The sequence below is a fragment of the Physeter macrocephalus genome, chromosome 3, assembly GCF_002837175.3.
Source record: "Physeter macrocephalus isolate SW-GA chromosome 3, ASM283717v5, whole genome shotgun sequence".
Taxonomy (NCBI): Eukaryota; Metazoa; Chordata; class Mammalia; order Artiodactyla; family Physeteridae; genus Physeter; species Physeter macrocephalus.
The window spans coordinates 18,928,604-18,948,678 of NC_041216.1; the positions used below are offsets into that span (position 1 = coordinate 18,928,604).

Here is a 20,075-nt window from a genome sequence, read left to right on the forward strand (position 1 = left end):
CGGGAAGATCCCACATGCCACGGAGCAACTAAGCCCGTGTGCCACAACTACTAAGCCTGCGCTCTACAGCCCGCGAGCCAAAACTACTGAGCCCGCATGCCACAACTACTGAAGCCCGTGCACCTAGAGCCCGTGCTCCACAATGAGAAGCCCGCGCACCACAACAAAGAGTAGCCCCTGCTCGCCGCAACTAGAGAAAGCCCACGTGCAGCAACGAAGACCCAACGCAGCCAAAACCAAATACATTAATTAATTTTAAAAATATATATATAAGAAACATAAAACGCAACTTCCTAATTGAAAAATAGTAAGGATAAAACTATTCCATAAATATAATGATAATAAAAAATGGGTCTTGATCACATCCAAAGATACAGACAAGCAAGGAATGACAGACACTGGAAGACATGCAGACAAAGACTAAGAGAGGCCAGAGACCACACACACACACACACACACACACACACACACACACACACACACTGACTACCTCTCAAAGAATCACAGCATATTTCTACTCATGCACAAGTAGACCTAATTTATAAAATACTGCTCTTTGGAAATTAAATACCTTAGTGCCAAGTTTCACGTTGTTAGATAAAGGAGTTATGGACGAGGGGAAGGCCAGACTAAACGCTAGGCTTTGGACTTAAGAAATCAGTACAGGGCTTCCCTGGTGGCACGGTGGTTAAGAATCTGCCTGCCAATGCAGGGGACACGGGTTCGATCCCTGGTCCAGGAAGATCCCACATGCTGCGGAGTAACTAAGCCCATGCGCCACAACTACTGAGCCTGCCCTCTAGAGCCCGTGAGCCACAACTACTGAAGCCCGCGCACCTAGAGCCCGTGCTCTGCTGCAAGAGAAGCCACAACAAGAAGCCGGCGCACCGCAACGAAGAGTAGCCCCCACTCACCGCAACTAGAGAAAGCCCGCGCACAGGAATGAAGACCCAACACAGCCAAAAATAAAAACAAATTAATTAATTTTTAAAAAAATCAGTACAAACTCGAGGACACACACACACACACCCCTATTCCCTAGCTCCATCTGCTGAGAGGCCTAGAAGCAATGACACACTAATAGCAATGAGCACACTTACTGATCTTGGTTTCTAACTACCATTCTCCACTAAAAGGAATTAGGGCTCCTTGGAGAAATGGCTGACTCCAAGGCTGGGGCAAAGCAAATATAAGAAGAGTTCTGGAATATCTCGTGCTTAAAGAACTGACTAGATATGCCAAAGGATACAGGCAACAGCTTGAAAGAGCTCCTATTAGACAAATCTGAACAATTTGAGTAATAAATATTGACAGTAATGGATTATAAACAATTTAATAAAACAAGAATCCACAAGTCCACACTGATATAAATTAATGATCAAATAAATGGGGGGAAAGGGAAAGTTCTTCCTCATAGAATGTCAAATAATAAGGAATGATGAATTTAGAAAATTATCAACGGATGCTAAAACTATGATAGTTTGATAAGGAACAGGATATTTACAGCCTCAAAAGTATCTCCCCACAACTTATTTATAAATTACAAAGAGAAAAATAATAAATTTACAGTGGAGAAACCAGGCAAACACCACTTTAACTAAGTGACCAGAGTTCACATCACTAATGTTGAGACAAATGGACATCATGTGCCTCCTGATATGATGTACTGAAAAGGACACAACATCACCTGTGCCAAAATTGCAAAACCTGAATCTAACTACGAGGAAACATCAGACAAACCCAAACTGAGAAACATTCCACAAAATAACTGACTTGCACTCTTCAAAAATGTCAAGATCAAGAAAAAATGCTGATGAACTGTGCTGGATTAAAGAAAGAGACTCGACAACTAAATACAATGCATGATCCTAGATTGGATCCTAGACTGGGGGAAATCGATAGACAATATATTGTTTTGACAATTTACAAAATTTGAACATGTACTGTGGATTAGATACTATTTTTATCAACGTTAATCGCCAGATCTGGGGACTTACCTGGTGGCACAGTGTTTGAGAGTCCGCCTGCCAGTGCAGGGGACACGGGTTCGATCCCTGATCCGGGAAGATCCCACATGCCGCAGAGCAACCAAGCCTGTGAGCCAAAACTACTGAGCCCACGTGCCGCAGCTACTGAAGCCTGTGTGCCTAGAGCCTGTGGTCTGCAACAAGAGAAGCCACTGCAATGAGAAGCCAGCGCACCACAACAAAGACCCAACGCAGGCATAAATAAATAAATAAATAAATTTTTTAAAAATTGCCTGATTTTGATAATTGCACTGTGGTTATATAAGAGAATATCCTTATTCTTAGAAAAGATACATTGAAGTATTTAGGAGTAAATGCGCATATCTCCAACTTCTCTCAAATGGCTCAAAAATACTATACATACACCAAGAATGATAAATGAGAAAAAAATGTGAACAACTGGTAAACATGGGTAAAGGGTACAAAGGAATTCCTTGTATTATTTTCACAACTTTTCTGTATCAAAATCAAAAGTTATCAAAAAATTTAACCCCTTAAAAGTAAAACATAAAGGTAGTGAATATTACCAGTATACATTATAAAAAGTGTTTCCATTTTCTACCTGGTGCTAGGGGTGCATTTTACTGTCTATAAATTATGGCTTAAAAAAAAAAAACTAATTGGGAGCTTCCCTGGTGGCTCAGCGGTTGGGAATCCGCCTGCCAATGCAAGGGACACGGGTTCGAGCCCTGGTCCGGGAAGATCCCATGTGCCGTGGAGCAGCTAAGCCCGTGCACCACAGCTGCTGGGCCTGCACCCTGGGGCCCACGAGCCACAACTACCGAAGCCCGCGGTCCTGGAGCCTGTGCTCCGCAATGGGAGAGGGCGCCCCAGTGAGAGGCCCCCGCACCAGGCTGAGGAGCAGCCCCCACTCGACGCAACTAGCAAGGGCCCACGCGCAGCAACGAAGACCCAACACAGCCAAAAATAAAAATAAAAAAATTTATTTTAAAAAATGAAAAAAGCTAATTGAAAAGTATATACAGTTTTATTTTTTTTTTGCTGTGTTTGGTCTTCGTTGCTGCGTTGCGGCGAGCAGGGGCTACTCTTCTTTGCAGTGTGCGGGCTTCTCATTGCAGTGGCTTCTCTTGTTCCAGAGCATGGGCTTTAGGCGCGCGGGCTTCAGTAGCTGTGGCTCGCGGGCCCTAGAGCGCAGGCTCAGTAGGTGTGGCGCACGGGCTTAGCTGCTCCGCGGCATGTGGGATCTTCCTGGACCAGGGCTAGAACCCACAACCCCTGCGATGGCAGGCGGATTCTTAACCACTGTGCCACCAGGGAAGCCCCGAAAAGCGTATATAGTTTTTAAGATACATAGGTCAATAAAATGTCAAGATGCTTTATTACATTTGCAAGGATTTAGCAAAACTCATCAGTAATACTGACCTGAAGCTCTGATTGACAATTCTAACTAATAAGCACAGGAATTATTTTAACAAACATAGCTAATTTCAAATTGGATCAACTTGTTCTTATCAATTTAAACTCAATGAAACTGATTAATGTCAACTAATTCCATCAGGTTTGTATCAAATCATGTTTACACTGGCTTAAACCACTTGGAATGATCCTTCCCAGTTTAAACAACTTTAAACCAGCATAGCAGAGCAGTTAAGTGTCTGGGTCCTGGAATCAGGTAAAAATCCTGCCTGTGTCACCTCTTAGCTGTTTATCCTTGAGCAACTTAATTTATCCTTTCAAAATCTGTTTCTTCATCTATAAAATGAAGATAATAGTACTTCTCTCACAGAATTGTTGTAAAAATTAAGTATCATGATATACATAAAGCCTTAGAATAGTAACTAGCACACAGTAGGTGCCTAATAAATACAAACTGTTATTATACATTCATTTGAAGTGATCAAATTAAGTTCTGCCAGGCTCAAACTGGCTAGACCAGGAATAAAGATGAGTGACAGTTGATAATGACCTCCTTTTTCTAGTCCCAGTTTCTTCCCTATTAAAGGCTCATCTTCTGCCCACTCCTGAACTCCTCCAGAATTCTTGACATCATCTTCCCCTACTTACATCTTCTGGCTCTGAACTCAAGTGAGAATACACTACTGAAGCCAATTATCCTGAATGCAAATGCTCGGTCCTTGTCCTGGAGCTCTCGGGTTCCCGTTCTGTTTCTTCAGTGTCCTTTTCCCTCCTTCCCCTCTTGGCATAGCACTGAGGCCGTGTGCTCAGTAAGTAACTCTGGTCTTTGAAAATCTCAGATGGAGTTTCAGGAGGCTTTACTCGTGCATGTCTCAATGGAGTAGGGTGAAAACAAATGACACTGATGCTTATTCATGAAGATGCGTAGTATAGTGTTTTCCAACAATTTTTAGGCTTTTTATTACCAGGAACTCATTTGAGACACCCCTTCTCTCCCTCAGATCTTGCTAACTTAGACTCTAAGAGCCAACTCCTTGAACCCAAGGATTATGCCCTCTTCCTGTTCTAGAACAGTCCCCTGTCTACCTACCGTTAATACCATGTGCTCTATTCTGATTCAAATAGCAGCATCTGCTTTTTAAATACTTGTGTTAGCATATATATTTGACCCTCAATGTCTTTAAGGTAGAAATCATCTTTTCCTCTCTTTACAGATGAGGAAACTGAAGTTTGAAGAGACTAAGGAACTCCCACCGTCACATGGCAAGTAAGTGGTGGAGGAGGGAGTCGGACCCAGGTCGTCCAGCTGGGAACCCTAAGCTCTTCCCGTGGAGGCCCTGCCCCTCCCGTGTTCCCTGCTCCCTGTCCGTCCCCTCCCTTCGAGGCACTTTACTGCTGGAGCAGTTACCCTGACTCTCACCCATGTTCCACACAAGACTGCTCAGCAAACACGGGAACGTCTGCCCTGCTCCTGCCAGGTCTGTTTACCCCAGCATCGTACTTTAGTGTCCGAGGGGAAGTGGTGCTTGCAGCACACTTAGAGAAAAGAGTGGTGATAACTTCCGGATGAGCTTGTGATTCTAAATTTAACATTCCTTTCGGTACTGAGAATTTCCACTTTCCCCCTTCCACCCCTTGGCATTTATGTAATTATAAAGCATGCCACAGGAGATCGTTTGTCTCAGCACCACTCGGGATGAAGGCTGTCCCAGCCCCATGGAGTACATCCTTGTGGAAAGACTTTGCAGAATTTATTTGGACAGGTTCAAAAATAGTCCTTCAACAATACAATCAGATTGAACCATGACAAGTAAAATATAATTATGGCTTGGTTACATTAAAAAAAAAAAGTAAACAGGTTTGGGAAAACTAAAAGCAAAAGTACATAGATATTTCCTTCATTCCCAATTTCTGCATCTCCTGCAAGCAGGATTTCAAGACTGCATCCGTGGATCTTTTGAAATGGGTGAGAGAGGATGACAATCTAGGAGACAGCTCAACAGAGTGTGTTCTGAGGCCATTTCTCAGAACAAAAGCATACTTCTGCACAAGGCAAATGTAGCCTGATAAAGGCTCCCCCAGTGGGTTCTCAGAATGCCAAAGTCATTCACCTAAATGAGTTCAAAATACATATTGTTCTGGGCCAAATTATACAGTGTCAAGTTCAGACTGTATGGATTTATATATGTTGGCAGGGCAGGCCACTTTTGGGGCGCCACAGCTTTATCCCAGTATCCTGTGCCCAGTTGGGTTCCCATCACTCTCTCCCCAAACCCATGAATTTCCTTGTATTTGGTTCCAGAAGTGCAGACAAAAAGCAAAGTTTCACAGGCCCACAAGGGAACAGGGCCCCAGAGGACTTGAATTTCTGATGAAACTTAAAGTAGAACAGAATGTGTGCCTTTGCCAACAAGCTGGGACTTTCTGAAAGGTGATTTGAGACGGGAGCAGGGAGAGGGGACAAGATCAAGCATTGTGCTTTGGGCCAGTCTCTGCTAAGAGCTACAAGGCGGGAATACAAAGTACTCTGGAGTTAAAGCAAACAGCCAATGCTTCCCTTGGCTGGCCTTTGCCCAGAACTATTCCCTCACAGAGCTCAGTTTCTCAAAATACACAAGTGGTGTTTCAAAGATGCCGGTCAAAGGGGTCCATCCGAATAAATGCCTAAAACCTAATAACGAATGACATAGAGAAGTCTGATTCCAGTGTCCATTTCCACTCCAAATTCTACTGACACATCTAGAGAATTAGTGGGCATGCTGTATTTTCTGTTTTTGTCTTTTTTGGGAGGGGACCTGTTATTCTCCTCAATGCCTGAATAAAGATGGAAGAATGGGGAGGAAATAGTAACTTTTAAAGCGAATATGGAGAAAAGTGTAAGAGATGAAACGGGTTGTAAGGTTATTTTTCTTTTAATCACATGAGTTTCTTGATCGTGGAATGAAGAGGGCAGAGTGAAAAGCAGTGGAATGGCTATGGCAGGCCAGGGCCATGACTTCCAGTCCTGGGCTCAGGCCCATCTTTGGGCTTCAACTGATCCAAAGAAATGAAAAAGCCCAGAGAGCAGAGGGGCCTGGACAGTTTGTAGGGCCGAGAGCCACTGCTGCCTGTTTTGGCCCAGAGTTTAGCATACCTTTCTGGGAAGGGGGCTGGGGTGAAGGACGAGGAAGGAAAAGGGGAGACGATATACCTACACTTGCAAGAACTGTCTAATCACTGTTCCCGAATTGGGGTCAGACACCAGCTCCACCCTGATGCCCACCCCATCGCTCCACACCTCTCCTGCCCCTGTACCCTCTGGCTATGCTGACCTACTGGTGGTTCCCCAACAATAAAACGCACTGCCATGATTCTGAGCCTTTGCAGAAGCTACCTTCCCTCTCTTCCTGTCTGTCTGGAAGGTCCAATCAACTTCAAGTTTCAGTCCATGTTCTCTCCTCCTCTGCCAGGCCATCCTAAGGAGACTTAGTTGCTCCTTCTCCTTTGCTCTCACTGCAATTTGTCTACACTCCTCCTCATCCAGTGTCAAAAAGAGTTTGTGTGTCTGTCTTTGCTTCAGACTCTAAGCTCCTTGAAGGGGCCTGTGTCTTGTCTCTCATCCATTTATCTCTGCTGCCTGTAACAGTGCTCAGCTCACGGTAGAGGCTCAATCAGCATTTAAAGGGACAAGTGGGATCAAGTTCCACCCATCTTAATTTTATTATAAAGAGAGAAATAAGATCTGAAAGACTGAGCTCTGAGATTCTGCACATTTTTAGAAGAAATTGCTACAATACTACTTTTGTGTCTAGCCTCACTGGTTCAAGTGAAACCAAAGGGATAAACTGACAGAGGGGCATGAGTGGTGGCCCTTTTGTCCTCAGACTTCAGCTGCTATGTGAAGACGAAATCAACCCCAAACATGGCCTTCCGGCCATCTGTGTGAGCCACGAGCTCTCCCAGCCCCCAGGACAAAGCCCCCAGTGCTGAGGCCCAGACGGTGTCGAGCTCCTTGAAGCTGTGGGGAATCATGACATCAATGGAGTGAGCCACTGACAGACACAGCGAGGTTCCGTACCTGCCAAGACAGCCCACTGCCCGACCTCAGCGCAGCAGACACAGCTGAGACGTGCCCAGTCAGGTCCAATGACGAGAATATAGGGTTTTAAAGAACGGCCAGAGCAAGCGAGGATCCTCAAGGCATTTGTCATCTTCTTCGGACAACGCAGCAGCACTCTCCAAGCTCCGATTTATGAGGTGGAAGCAGCTCTGAAACTACACGTTAAGGGGTGAGTGGGGAGGAATGCACAACGGCTGTGGTTCTAGTAAGGCTCTAAAGAGAGACTGGGACCAGGCGGTTACAGCTGCTGGCAGTCCAAATATACTTTTCCTCCTGCTCGGAGACCAAAGGCAAAGAAACGCAGGCAATGCACTGGGCTGCCTATTTTTGTTTAATTTATTTCTTTTAAGACCACCTCCTTGCAATTTCCAGAGAGAAAATACAAAACAAGAAACAGACTTGGTTTCAAATACATAAACAGTGTGCTGGAGTTTAAAGCATCACTGATAACATTGTTACAGAAGAGTGTCAGCTTACTCCAGGGCACCTCAGTATCCTGAGGAATAAACATGATCTCTGTCTCCCTCCCACCGGGATGTGCTCAGATGTAAGTCACTGCTCCTGCTCCTGTAAAGTAAGGACACTCAGGTTAGAACGGTGCACACAGCATTCTGACAACCCTCTCTAACTTACTGCTGCAGGTCAGACCCAGAGGACCAACGGGCCCCAAGCCTTACCACTCTGTTTGCTTTAAATCTGTCTCACAAGAGGACTGTATCCTTCCAGCCCAGCTTCTTCAGAGTGGCTCCTCAATCTTTGAGGGGGGAAAATAGAAAAGGAACGGAACTGGGCTGAACAGTCAGTACCTGGATAACTCTATTCCTAAAACCCATCAAAGGGACGGATCCCAGGTGAGTGGAAAGAACATGGCTCTGGAAACAAATGGCCTACTAATGACAGGAACTTTGGCAAGTTTCTTAACCTCAGTAAAATTCGGCTTTCTCATCTGCTGAATGAAGGGTAGTAAAACCTCTCCCACAAATCTACTAGGAGAGAGGTCTAGAGAAAGAATGTAAAGATGAAGCACCTAGGATGGTCCACAGGTCATAGCAGGCACTCAGCAAGCAATTACCATGATATGACTACATTGAAAAAGCCCCAAGTTGGGATTTTGTTCCTCTTTTCAGAGAATGGAGGATGACGACATCAAGGCACAGACTCAAGTTCAGATAAAGTTACAAGGCCATTTTGGAGCTGTACACACAAGGCTGTAAATACTGTAACAATATTTTCCACAGTAACTCCCAGCCATTAAATACATCCACATATAATCACCCCTGAGCCATTATCCATGACAACTCAGTTTGGAACAATGAAAACATTTCAAACAATTAAAAGACCTGAAGCTCCTCTCCCTGCTCCGTTATGCTCTCCTCTAACTTCAGCCGTGGTGCCAAGAGAGTGAGCCGCCCGGGAGCAGTGGAAAGCGCCTGCCGTCAGCGCTGACGCCACGGAGCTGTGCCTCTGCTCGCTTGCGCCGTCCCTCTGGTTACCTCACCCTGGCTCTGGCGCAGGGATGGGTCGTGACTACGGAGGGCCTGTGAGACGCCTGCCAGGCTTTCCCACTGGCCGATTCCCCTGCTCCCAGTCCCCTCCCCAGGCCCGCACACGCTGGCTGTTCGGTAGGCAGCTGACTGTCTGAGCATGTCCTCAGATAGAGGCTACCGAGCTGTGGTGGCATACTGTCACTTAAGCTTCGGTCACCCTTGTGGCTACAGCTTTTGACCAGAACTGGGACACTCATTTGTACCTCCTTTTCTGCCCTACTTGTTATTATGGTGGAACAATGAACGAGTCAATCACCCTTTCTTAGTTGGCCTCAATTATAATAACCAACATTTCTATTTATATATACATATATATAGCACCTCATAGCTTAAAAACATTTTCACATTTAATCCTCACAACAACCCTGGAGGCAGAAATTACTACCCTCATTTTACAGACAGAAAACAATCTCAGAAGTGAAAAACTCAAGAGCACATAGAAAGCAAGTGATGGCCCAGGACTCACATCTGGGTGTCCTGGCTTCTGTGCTCTTTCCACTGGCCCCCTGCTGCTGCCCAGATCACAGTGATTCTAGCTCAAGGGTAACCAAGAAAGTAGATGATTCTACACATCCAGAGAATGTGAAGCTCTTCATGAAGCTTGTGTTGCTATAAAGGTTATGCCTTAATAAGCCTGAGGCCATTAGCATATCTAATAAGATATACAATTTATTTCATTCATTTATTTTACATTTGAGCACCTACTTTGGTCCAGGCCCTGGGGATACAAAAATAAATACCACCTCTGTCCAAGGGCTGCTACACACAAAAACTTTAGGAACCGTGCTACCTCCTTCCTCTTGAGGCATGTGTTACACTTTCTCATACTGTCTGCATCATTAAAAACCCATCTGTAGACAAGGACTTCGGCAGAATCATGTGGGACTCACAGTTAAGAACCTGCCCTCTTCAGTAGAAAGCAGAATAATGGCTGAGTTCAGAAGTCTTTAGGTTTAGCTTGAATGTGTGTGAGATGTTTACAGGGCACTCTGAGATCTCGAACAAAAGTGCTACCTACAGATATCAGATATTTAATACGGATCTACTATACCCTAATGATAAACGCTGAGGCAGACTCCTGAGCACTTAGGATCTCAGTGGTGCCACAGTGACATGACAGTGTATTTATCAATTATATGCACTCTAAAGAATTCTTCGGGGACTCAGGAGAAAGAAAGAGAAATATCAATTCTGTACATACTTTGACATATTTTCCATGTAGAAGATATGGAGCCTGGAAATCATGCTGACAGTTGGAGTAGGCCATTCCTAACCCCATTCCAGAACCAAAGGCTAATGGCCACATTCTTCCTGGTGAGCAGAAAAGGAAAATCCCAATAGGGAACCATTAAGAGAAAATAAAGCTTTTCTCCAGCTTAAATACATTTGCTTAGGGTTCAATAAATACTCAACATGCATCATACTGTTGACTATAATATGCCATACACTTCTGTCAACGTTTAATCACCAGCCAAAAAATGGGAAAGGGGGCTCTATTAAGTACCCATGCTGCTAGATTTGAGGTATTAATAAGTGGTACAATATGAAAACAGTAGACACAGTTGAACCTCTTAACTTTTCTATGTCAGTTGTAACCATTTGCTCATTTTAACTAACTCTTAAACTTAGAAATAAAACCACCTTTCAGTAAGGTCTTTGAATTTTTTAAATATGTAAGAATTTCTGGAACTTCCCTGGTGGCACAGTGGTTAAGAATCTGCCTGCCAATGCAGGGGACATGGGTTCGAGCCCTGGTCCGGGAAGATCCCACGTGCCTTGGAGCAACTAAGCCCATGCACCACAACTACTGAGCCCACGTGCTGCAACTACTGAAGCCCGCGCGCCTAGAGCCCGTGCTCCACGACGAGAGAAGCCACCGCAATAAGAAGCCCGCGCACCGCAATGAAGAGCAGACCGCCGCCCCCGCTGCAACTAGAGAAAGCCCACGCACAGCAACGAAGACCCAACGCAGCCAAAAATAAATATAAATAAAGTAAATAAACTTATTTTTAAAAAAACAGAATTTCACCAATATTTACCTATTTTGATTCTAGTAAGTCATGAGGTTTTCTTAAGCCAAGGCCATGATTATTTCACATCGGCACTGTGTGTTAATTATGATTCTCTAGTTGTGTATTCCCCACCAGTTCTTCATGGAAAGAGGTCAAAGTGACCCCTTTGGCTTCTATTCAATATCCAAACTGCAGAAGTTCTTCCACAAAATGAAAGGGACATTTCCTGCCCTTTGCTTAGGAGAATTTTTGGCCAAAAAGCATGGGTATTTCTGGTCTACTTTTTTACTACCAGCAGGACTCTCGTTTTCAAGTTCCTTTAGAAAAAATTATAATTAATTAGAATTATCTGAGAGTGTAGATTTGGCCAAATGACTCAATGGCATAAAGTACAGGCTTTTTTAAATGAAGATATCAGGCACCCTGACTCAATGCCCAGGGGGAATTCTGGAGATGCCCAACCCATTTTGACCTCTTTTGAGTCCATGGTCTTTGCCTAGCTCATTTTACAGAGGCCTACCTAAACCCAGAAATGGATGGACTGGCAGCCATGTAGCCATGCCTTCCAGAAGCGTCCCTGCCATGTGCACCTATACACTAGGACATTATGTTGTAAAGGTAGGAAGAGTCACACTTACTTTTAAAGAAGGTAAGTGAGAAAACAAGTCCTAATCCAAAACCAGTACCTACAAAGAGGGAGGAAAAACATATTAAATATCTTAATAGTAATGACAAAAACAAAACAAACATTTCATAAATGTGAACACCTATAAAACAGATTTTTTAATTTGGTAGAAAGATGACTTTCTCATTTCTAACCTTCCTTCTTGTTGTCAGAGGCTTTATCTATGCCTTTGGTCCCTTTGCCCCAATAGGGGATAAGAACTTTCTTCACCATTCTGTCTAAACAAGTCTTAGGGGTGGGGGAACAAACCAGGAGACAGTTCCCGAGTAGAGGCTCTCTGCACTGCTTGCGAATAGCGTCCAGCACCTTGGGCTCTCCCACCCACCTTCCGCAGGGGTGCCACAGCCAGCACATCAGGTAAACAATGTCAGCAGGAAGTTCCCCTTGTCATTTCAGCACTTTGAGTGATGGCTACTTTTTGAAGAAGATGGAAAGGAGTGATCCAGAACAGTTGCCAAAGGTTGTCACAAGTCGAACACAAGTCCAGACAAAGGGAAAGCACTTCCTCAAATGTGAAGATTAATCCCCTCTCCTCATTTTACTCAGAGGGCATTTTTAACCACTATCTTTCAAAATAAAAGAACAAATGCAAGCCTGTTTTAATGATCTGGTAGAAAAAACAATTTTTTAATACCTAATTTTAAATCAAACTTCATAGGAACGTAAGCTTGGGGTTAAAAAAAAACAAAAAAAGGTTAAATTCTCATTTTGACCAATATTTCTCAAACCTTGGTCACTGCTAGAGTCATAATTTTTGCTAATGCATACTTCTTCTGCACACTTATTTTCTTTGAAAAAACCATCAATGTATGATTTTAATTACATAAATTCAACCTCAACTTAAATAATATTGGTATAATCATAGATTTGAGTGCTAGCTACATTTTTTTCATAAGGTGTGTTAAAATGAATGTAGAACCATTAAAATAAAAACATTTACCTGTGGTACTACTTTAGGAAAAAAAATCATCTCACATACTGTAGAGATACATGTTCCAAACTTTGAGATAAACTTATTTTTCCATTATCAAAAAAGTAAGTTATACATGCCAAGGAAGACAGCTAAGATCTGATTTTTTTTTCCCAGACTTGACAGATTGTTTTCAGACTTTTCAGAGTATTCTGATGCTCTTTACCAAGTGTCTGCTCCATGGTCCAACAGAGACCCTGACCAACCTCTTTACAATTAAGCACCACATAAAAAAGTCCCAATTCTCACTTGCCTTAATGGTTTTCAAATACGTGCTGTTGAAATTCCAAGAGCTTCTTTCCTGTCTAACCATGAATTTAGGCTACTGCAGTGTGAACATTCAAAGTACTCCTCAGTCAGCAAACCTGACCTTTCTGCTCCAAACACACAGAACTTCGTCTTGAGCAAACAAGCTAATCCACACCTTTTTTGCTTCACCTATGCAACAATCCAGCTGATGGTGGCCTGAAGAAAGTGTTTATGCTATTATCCAGAATGATTTCTGATAATTTTCTCTTACCGTCTATAGGTGGCCATGATGATTATATCCTATACAAATATGAATTTTAATTAAAAATCATTACTTTGTACTGTCCAATAGACCCCGCATTAGGTACTGGTGCCCAACTTTAAAATGCAAAGAAGGTCACATTTGTTCTTGAAGATCACTCATGTCATCCCAATTTCTATGTAATTTAATAAAATGATGGAAAACTCATCAGTTTACAGACCACAATAGTTAACCTATTCAAGGCTGATATAAAGAGAAGGAAAAGGAACAAACATCAGTATTTCCCATGAGTACCCAATATTCCCTCCCTACTCTACCAAAAAAAAAAAAAAAATTATCTTTTAAACCAAACAACACCTTGATATGGTATTACCCCCCAGTTTCCAGATGCAGAAAATAACTTGCTCAAGGACATGCTCAGTTAGTGGAAGAGCAATGAACTGGGCCCAAGTCTGTCAGACTCCAAAGCCACTATACCCACTATGTCCTGACACTGGATTCCTCTACAACTTCAATCCCTAAACAATCACTACCCCCAAGGGAAATGGGAGTGTCAAGATTTCTACTGCCAATGAAGTAGGATACAGCCAAAAACCAAATTGTGATTCCTATGCAACAGCCCAGAACGCTAGGCAACCAGGGTAGTAACAAGTCTGCACAAGGCCAGATGGGCTGGTTCCGATTCATCCCCAGACTAACCCTACAGCACATGTCACAGACACAAGTCTACCTGGTAGGTGTGATTCAAGAACTTCAGGGAAATGGCAACTATCACGATCGATAGTCCTCAGCAAGAATCTGCTGTTGCTTGGTTTATAAAATGGCACAGGGTTCAATTTCAAAGCAACTTGCCTCACCCCCTTGCAGCTGGAAGATGAGTAAGACAGTAAATTGGTACTAGAAAATGAGGTAAAGAATTTGGACTGGGCTACAGATTTCAAACCAGGCAATGGGATGGGGAGTTAGGCCAGTAAAAACATAATGGCTTACAATCAGAGCTTTTGGTCTTCTCCATCTGGAAGGCAATTTTTTGGCAAACAAATCAAAAGCCCAAAAGGAAAATATTTCAGCATTTTTCTTGTCCCTCTGATTCCATGCCTGTCTCTCCTATTTTCCCCCAAGGAAAGAAAGCTCTCTGATGCTCAACTTTTCCTAACAGTAGACCAAGAACGATGCTAAACCCACAGCTACCAGTATCACTCAACCACAAAGAGGAGAAATGCTTCAACATCAACCAGTACAGAGCAGAAAATCTTCCCTCTCTAGACTTCATTTAAGTTCAGGTATATGCCTGACCGCCCAGTTTTGCTCCGATTAAAGGCATTTACCTGCAAGTATAAATATGAGATCAAAATTACAGTTCAGACTAGCCCAAAGATAGAGTGTACTCTACGGTCTTAGTTAAATTGGGCTGCTACATCTTCAATTCCTATGAGACTTTTCTTCTCCATTTCTATATTTTTAAGACACAAAATATCAAGTCTGTTCTCTTCAGAAAAAATAATATGGAAAATGATGTTTAAATGCCAACGTGTTACTTTAAGTTAGCTACCTCGGTTATTTAAGAGATAAACAGTGGTGTAACTGCTGATGAGTTTTACAGGTTCAAGTTCTCACATGCTCTATTTTCTTTTAAAAGGCAACATGTTGCTTCAAAGAAAGTCCCACCTGATTAGGGGACACCAACTCTGCAGCTGTTTCCACTAAAGATTGGCACCTCTAGGCCAGGTTTAAACTTCATAACAATAAAACATGAAAGGTTTGTCTTACAATGAAAACAAACCAACATGGAAAAGAGAAGAGTTTTCTCTGCCTTTGGCCACTTTTTTTTGTTGTTGCATGACAAGTTCTCTTAGAAGAAAAAGCCAAAGGAAAAAGTACAAAGCATTTTTCACCTTCCCTGGAAGCAAATATTTAACTATGAATAAAATTTATATAACTCTGCCTCCCCTTTTAAGCCTGTTCTTTTGGCCCATGATGTCTGGAATGACAAATAACTCTAAAGTAAAGAAATGCCTGACTGTAGGTACACATCTTCCTAATGGCAAAGTCCACCAAGCGGGGTGGGGAGCAAGGCAAAAAAGCCAAAAAAACAACAAAAAAACCCCCCACCCCATAACAGAGAAGCCTTATGGAATTGACATTAGGCAGGAAGCCCATGCTCTGAAACCATTTCTTCTGGAGAGGAAAAAGAATTGGCACAAATTCTTTCAAAAAGAAATTACTCTAAATCAATCTAATCCTGCACTTTAGGGCATGCTTAGTGCCCAAAAGGACATCATAAAACCAGCTAGTAGATAAACACACATTTTTAGAAAGAAGCAATTCCTTAACAATTCATCTGATACCATTTTAGTAACAAAACAACAGAGAACTTGCTCCACTAACTACATAAAAAATACTGCCTCATCACATCCCCAAGTGGATTTTATAACAAATTTAAAAGAATAACAACCAACAGCAGGATACCAGTGTATGCCCTAAGCCACAGTCTGTGTGGGGGCGGGCAGAACTATGCTGATGGCCATCTCTGTGATGTATGGACCATTTCTAGTTAATCAATGCAACTTTTAGAAAAGTCTTTGCTCTTACCATGCCATATATCATAAAGCTTGACTTCACTGAAATTATTGAGAAAGCAAACATAACCAGCAAGAATTAAGAAGCAGGCTACATAATCTGACTGCAGTCCTGCGGTAGAAATGTACTTTGAATTTTTGGGGGCGCCGCGCCGGATGGCAAACAGGATCTTAGTTCCCCGACCGGGGATCAAACCCGGGCCCCCTGCAGTGGAAGCACGGAGTCTTAACCACTGGATTGCCAGCGAAGTCCCAGAAGTGTACTTTGGATATCAGTCCCTAAGCAGAACAAGTTGGAGCAATAAACGTTCCTGTGGAATCAACTTTGTAGAAGTTGCAATTGCCAATGGACTTTCAACTGAGGAAGAATAACTCACTGTTGGGAGAGGCATAAAAAAGTCCTTAGAAAGTCACTTAGAAAACATTTCTATGAAAGACTGATCATAGGGGAAAGAAGACCATAGACCCACTTTATTTATCAATAATTGATTATATAATTAAGATCTCACTCCAGCTTATAGTTAACATTTTAAACAAAGCTCCTAAATTCGTAAGTCTAATGTGTAGTTATCAATGCTAAATTTTCATCTGCATCTAAAAATTAAAATTGCAAAGCAACTCCATTTCAATTTGTATAATATAACAAGATGTATGAGCAAAAACTTAACCACCATATTCAACTGGCAGTTTATGAATATGAGAAACTACAGGAATTACAAGCAAGTTTTCAAGATCCTAGGAGCCATGGGCCAAACAACTTTATTCTTAAATGTCTGAAAGAAAAGATACAGCTTCCAAAAAATGAGAGATTTACTCTCCCACTGAGTGGGATGGCAAGAGCACTGATGCTGTCACAAGACAGGCCCAGTTCAGACCACTGCGCCATCCTCACCAGCCAGCTCTCTGACCTTAGGTCAGTGCTTTAACCTCGCCTGCCCTCAACGTGCTCATCTGTAGAGTGAAAACCATCTCCTAGGGTTGCTGTATTAGGAAAATGTAAAGGTATCTGCAGTGTCTGACACAGGCTTCAGTAAATAGTAGTAAGTTCTGCTACCTTTCTAAAAAAACTCAAAAGATCTCAAAACGGTAAGGTAATAGTTAAATCCTCTATTAAAACACAATTCCCTGACTTGTGGAGGATCACACTGTGGGTGAACCACAGCTGAAAATCAGAATCTATTTTTCCCACTCTTTGCATAGTTGACTTTATTTCATAGGCATTAGCAACTGTTTATAGAAATACATCAGGTTTTGCTACATGTTTTTTAAAAAATAGGGGATTCCTTCAGACTCACTGCTGAACTAGAACATTTTGCTTTAAAATATAATAAAGATTTTCCTAGAGCTGTCTTGTCTTAATAAAGTTATATTTATGCTTTGAACATGGATTAATATCAAACTGGCCTATTTAGAATGGGTGTGCTTTCCTGTTCAATCATGTTTCTATCAACACTATTACAATCATCAAATGCATTTGTTGTGACAGACAAACAAGAACGTGCTTTTATAGAAAAGTACCCTTGGGACTGAGTTTGGTGAGAATTACATTTCCAAGAAACATTCCTGATTTATGAAAGATGCTCAGGGCCCAATTTATGAGGGGAAAAAAAATAGTTTTAAGTCAACTCCAAACTGTGTTACTTAATCCTTTGAGGCAAAGACAGATTGTCCCAGGTGTCCATGTGTAAATGCCAAGTCATGTGAATTAACCAAGAAAGTGTGCCAGACCAAAGGCCCAGAGATGGTAAATGTGGTCTGTGTTAATCAGCTTCTCACAAGTCAACATTGCTGCAGGGTATGTAGGAAATAGACTAAGAAGGTGGCTATTTTGCAAGACCTTAACCTTCCTGTTGCCTATAGAACTAGACAGAGGCTGAAACATCTGTAGGAATTTCTCGGGTGGACATCAAATACCAGGATTCTGATCAGAACAAGTAAAGCAGTCAGCAGAAAGCAGTAGAGATAGGGAAGGTAAATGTGGAAGTCATTACTGGTGTGCTCTGCTTGAAGAAAAGCCAAACTCACTAAAAGGGTCCTTTTAAATGAGTGCATATAGCACATAATCTAGCTTTCAGAATTCTGACAGTCGTACAACCTTCCAAGAATGCAAAAAAGAAACATGGTTGTACACATTTTACTAAAATATAGTTAGTTAATTCACATGTGGGCATAGTATGTAGGAAAATGTGAAGACGCTCTGAAGATTATTAAAGGGACATTGAAAAATGCAGAATTATTAAGTTTCAGTAAACACAATAAAAGATGCCATGTGTTGCATTTATGGGGGGGAGGGCGATTTGGAGGTACTAACATTTATAGAGTGGCAGGCACTGTACTAACGTTTCTATATATTATTTCATTTGATCTACAGAACCACCTATGAGGTGTACTATGATCTTGTCTTACAGAAGAGGAAACAATGTAAAGGGGTTAAGTGACTTACCCAAGTACACGCAACTAAAAAGGGGAATTCAAACCCAAGCTGTCTGACTCCAAAATCATGGCTCTTCCCTATCCGCAGAGATAAACCTCAGGGAGAGGTCAGGAGAGCAGTAGGGAGACTACTGTTACATGACACAAAGTGTTTTTCTGGATTTTCTGGACTGTAGTGCTCTGCATGGGTAATTTATGACTATGTGACTCTTCAATCCCTCAAGAAAACAACAGAAACCACAGATGTTTGCCTTATCAAGAGTGATAACAAAACCCTGAAATGACTTAGAATCAATGAGAAACAGTCAACAAGTCAAGCTGGGATGTACTTCCCTCTGTGCACTGGCTGCAGAGAAAATGAATTCAAACTGTTCAAAAGGGACCGTTGAACAGTATTCAACTGGTATTTTCCAGCAAGTCCCTTCCTCTCAATACCTCCAGCCCCTCCTCATCAATATCAGTAACTGGATTCTCATCTTTGTGAAAGTAAATATAAGAATCAGGGATTCAATATACCCTATGTATACATCATTATAGCTATTACGTTGTTGCCTATTCCTGATTCAAATGAAAAATCAATGGAGAAACAAGAACCAATGGTTTCTTGTCCTTATAGATTTACTTGATCTATATTTATTAGCATTTATTAAGTAGAAGGCACTGGGGATAAATTTCTTTCCTCTTGGAGCACATCACTAGAGTATGTAGTGTTTATTCTTCAAACAGTGGGAAATGTTACCCAGTGGTTACACTTCAGTTATAGGGTTATGTGGACTTGGGGGTAACATAGATTAAACATGACTGAGAATACTGATTAGGTTACTTACTAGTGGTATGTCTCAGTCCCTGGACAAATTACATACCTTCTCTAGGCGTCAGTTTCTTCGTACAGAAAAATAGGAATACTAATATTGCCTATCCCTGACTGGGGAATAGCAAGGATGAAACAATATAAAATGTGTAAAAAGCTTGGAAAAACAGTGCATTGCACACAGTAATTGTAATTGCCTTCTTTTGCCACAAAAAGCATTTCAAGAACAAATATTTACTGAGCACTGAAGGGCAAGAGTACTGGGTTCAACAAGGGTCAGAAATAAATAGGATAGTCTCTTCCCTGGGGAGCTTGGGATCAAGAAGGAATAACAAGTCAGGTATCCAGAAAACTGAACAAAAGCAGATCCTTGGTGCCGGAAGAGGGACAGTGTTCTGCTGGTCGACAGGAAGGTGGGAACACATTTAGCAGAGTTTTTGTTTTTGTTTTTTTTTAATCTTCAAGAAACAAGTGGCATTTGAGTTGTCTTAAATGGTAGACTTTTAACAGCCAGAGTTGGGGAGGGGGGTGGGGCGCCCCACCCAGCGGCTGCAGAGAAGCAGGGCTTGTGCAGGGAAATGGGAGCGGGGGCAGTCTAGGTGTGTCCCTGAGAGCAGGAGACAAGGCTAGAAAGGGACGGGGGCCTCTGAAGGCACCAGAAGCTAGACCAAGCAGTCTGCACAGCACTTAATTCAGGAGGCAGGGGCTTCCCTGAAGTTTTTAGAAAGGCATAACATGACTGAAGCTGTGCTTTAGGAAGATTCATCTGACTAAGGTGTGTAGGATTACTTGGAAAAGAAGAGACATTTTGCTGGCAGAATTTACAGGACTTAAGAACTGATTAAGTGTGTATATGTGTATCTAGGGTTTTGAGGGGGGGTGCAGTGGGGAAGAAAATGCTGAGAACTTCTACCTGGATAATTATAAAAACATTGGTGCTGGGGCTTCCCTGGTGGCACAGTGGTTAAGAATCCGCCTCACAAAGCAGGGGACACAGGTTCGAGCCCTGGTCTGGGAAGAGCCC

The 20,075-nt window shown here is 42.3% G+C and overlaps 1 protein-coding gene across 1 annotated transcript; it reads right to left on the bottom strand.

The window, feature by feature from the left end:
- Nucleotides 1-8,076: 8,076 nt before the first annotated feature.
- Nucleotides 8,077-11,649, bottom strand: MICOS10 (mitochondrial contact site and cristae organizing system subunit 10). The gene is made up of 3 exons (XM_055083740.1): nt 11,090-11,649; nt 10,252-10,361; nt 8,077-8,257 (listed from the first exon to the last, which is right to left on the bottom strand). Exons 2-3 carry the CDS (start codon nt 10,354-10,356, stop codon nt 8,240-8,242), a joined length of 123 nt encoding a protein of 40 aa, XP_054939715.1. The 5' UTR covers nt 10,357-10,361; nt 11,090-11,649; the 3' UTR covers nt 8,077-8,239.
- Between the last annotated feature and the right edge of the window lie 8,426 nt (nt 11,650-20,075).

What these genes read in the sequence shown, in the direction of transcription:
- MICOS10 (XM_055083740.1), bottom strand. Translation starts at nt 10,356, where the DNA reads ATGTGGCCATTAGCCTTTGGTTCTGGAATGGGGTTAGGAATGGCCTAC.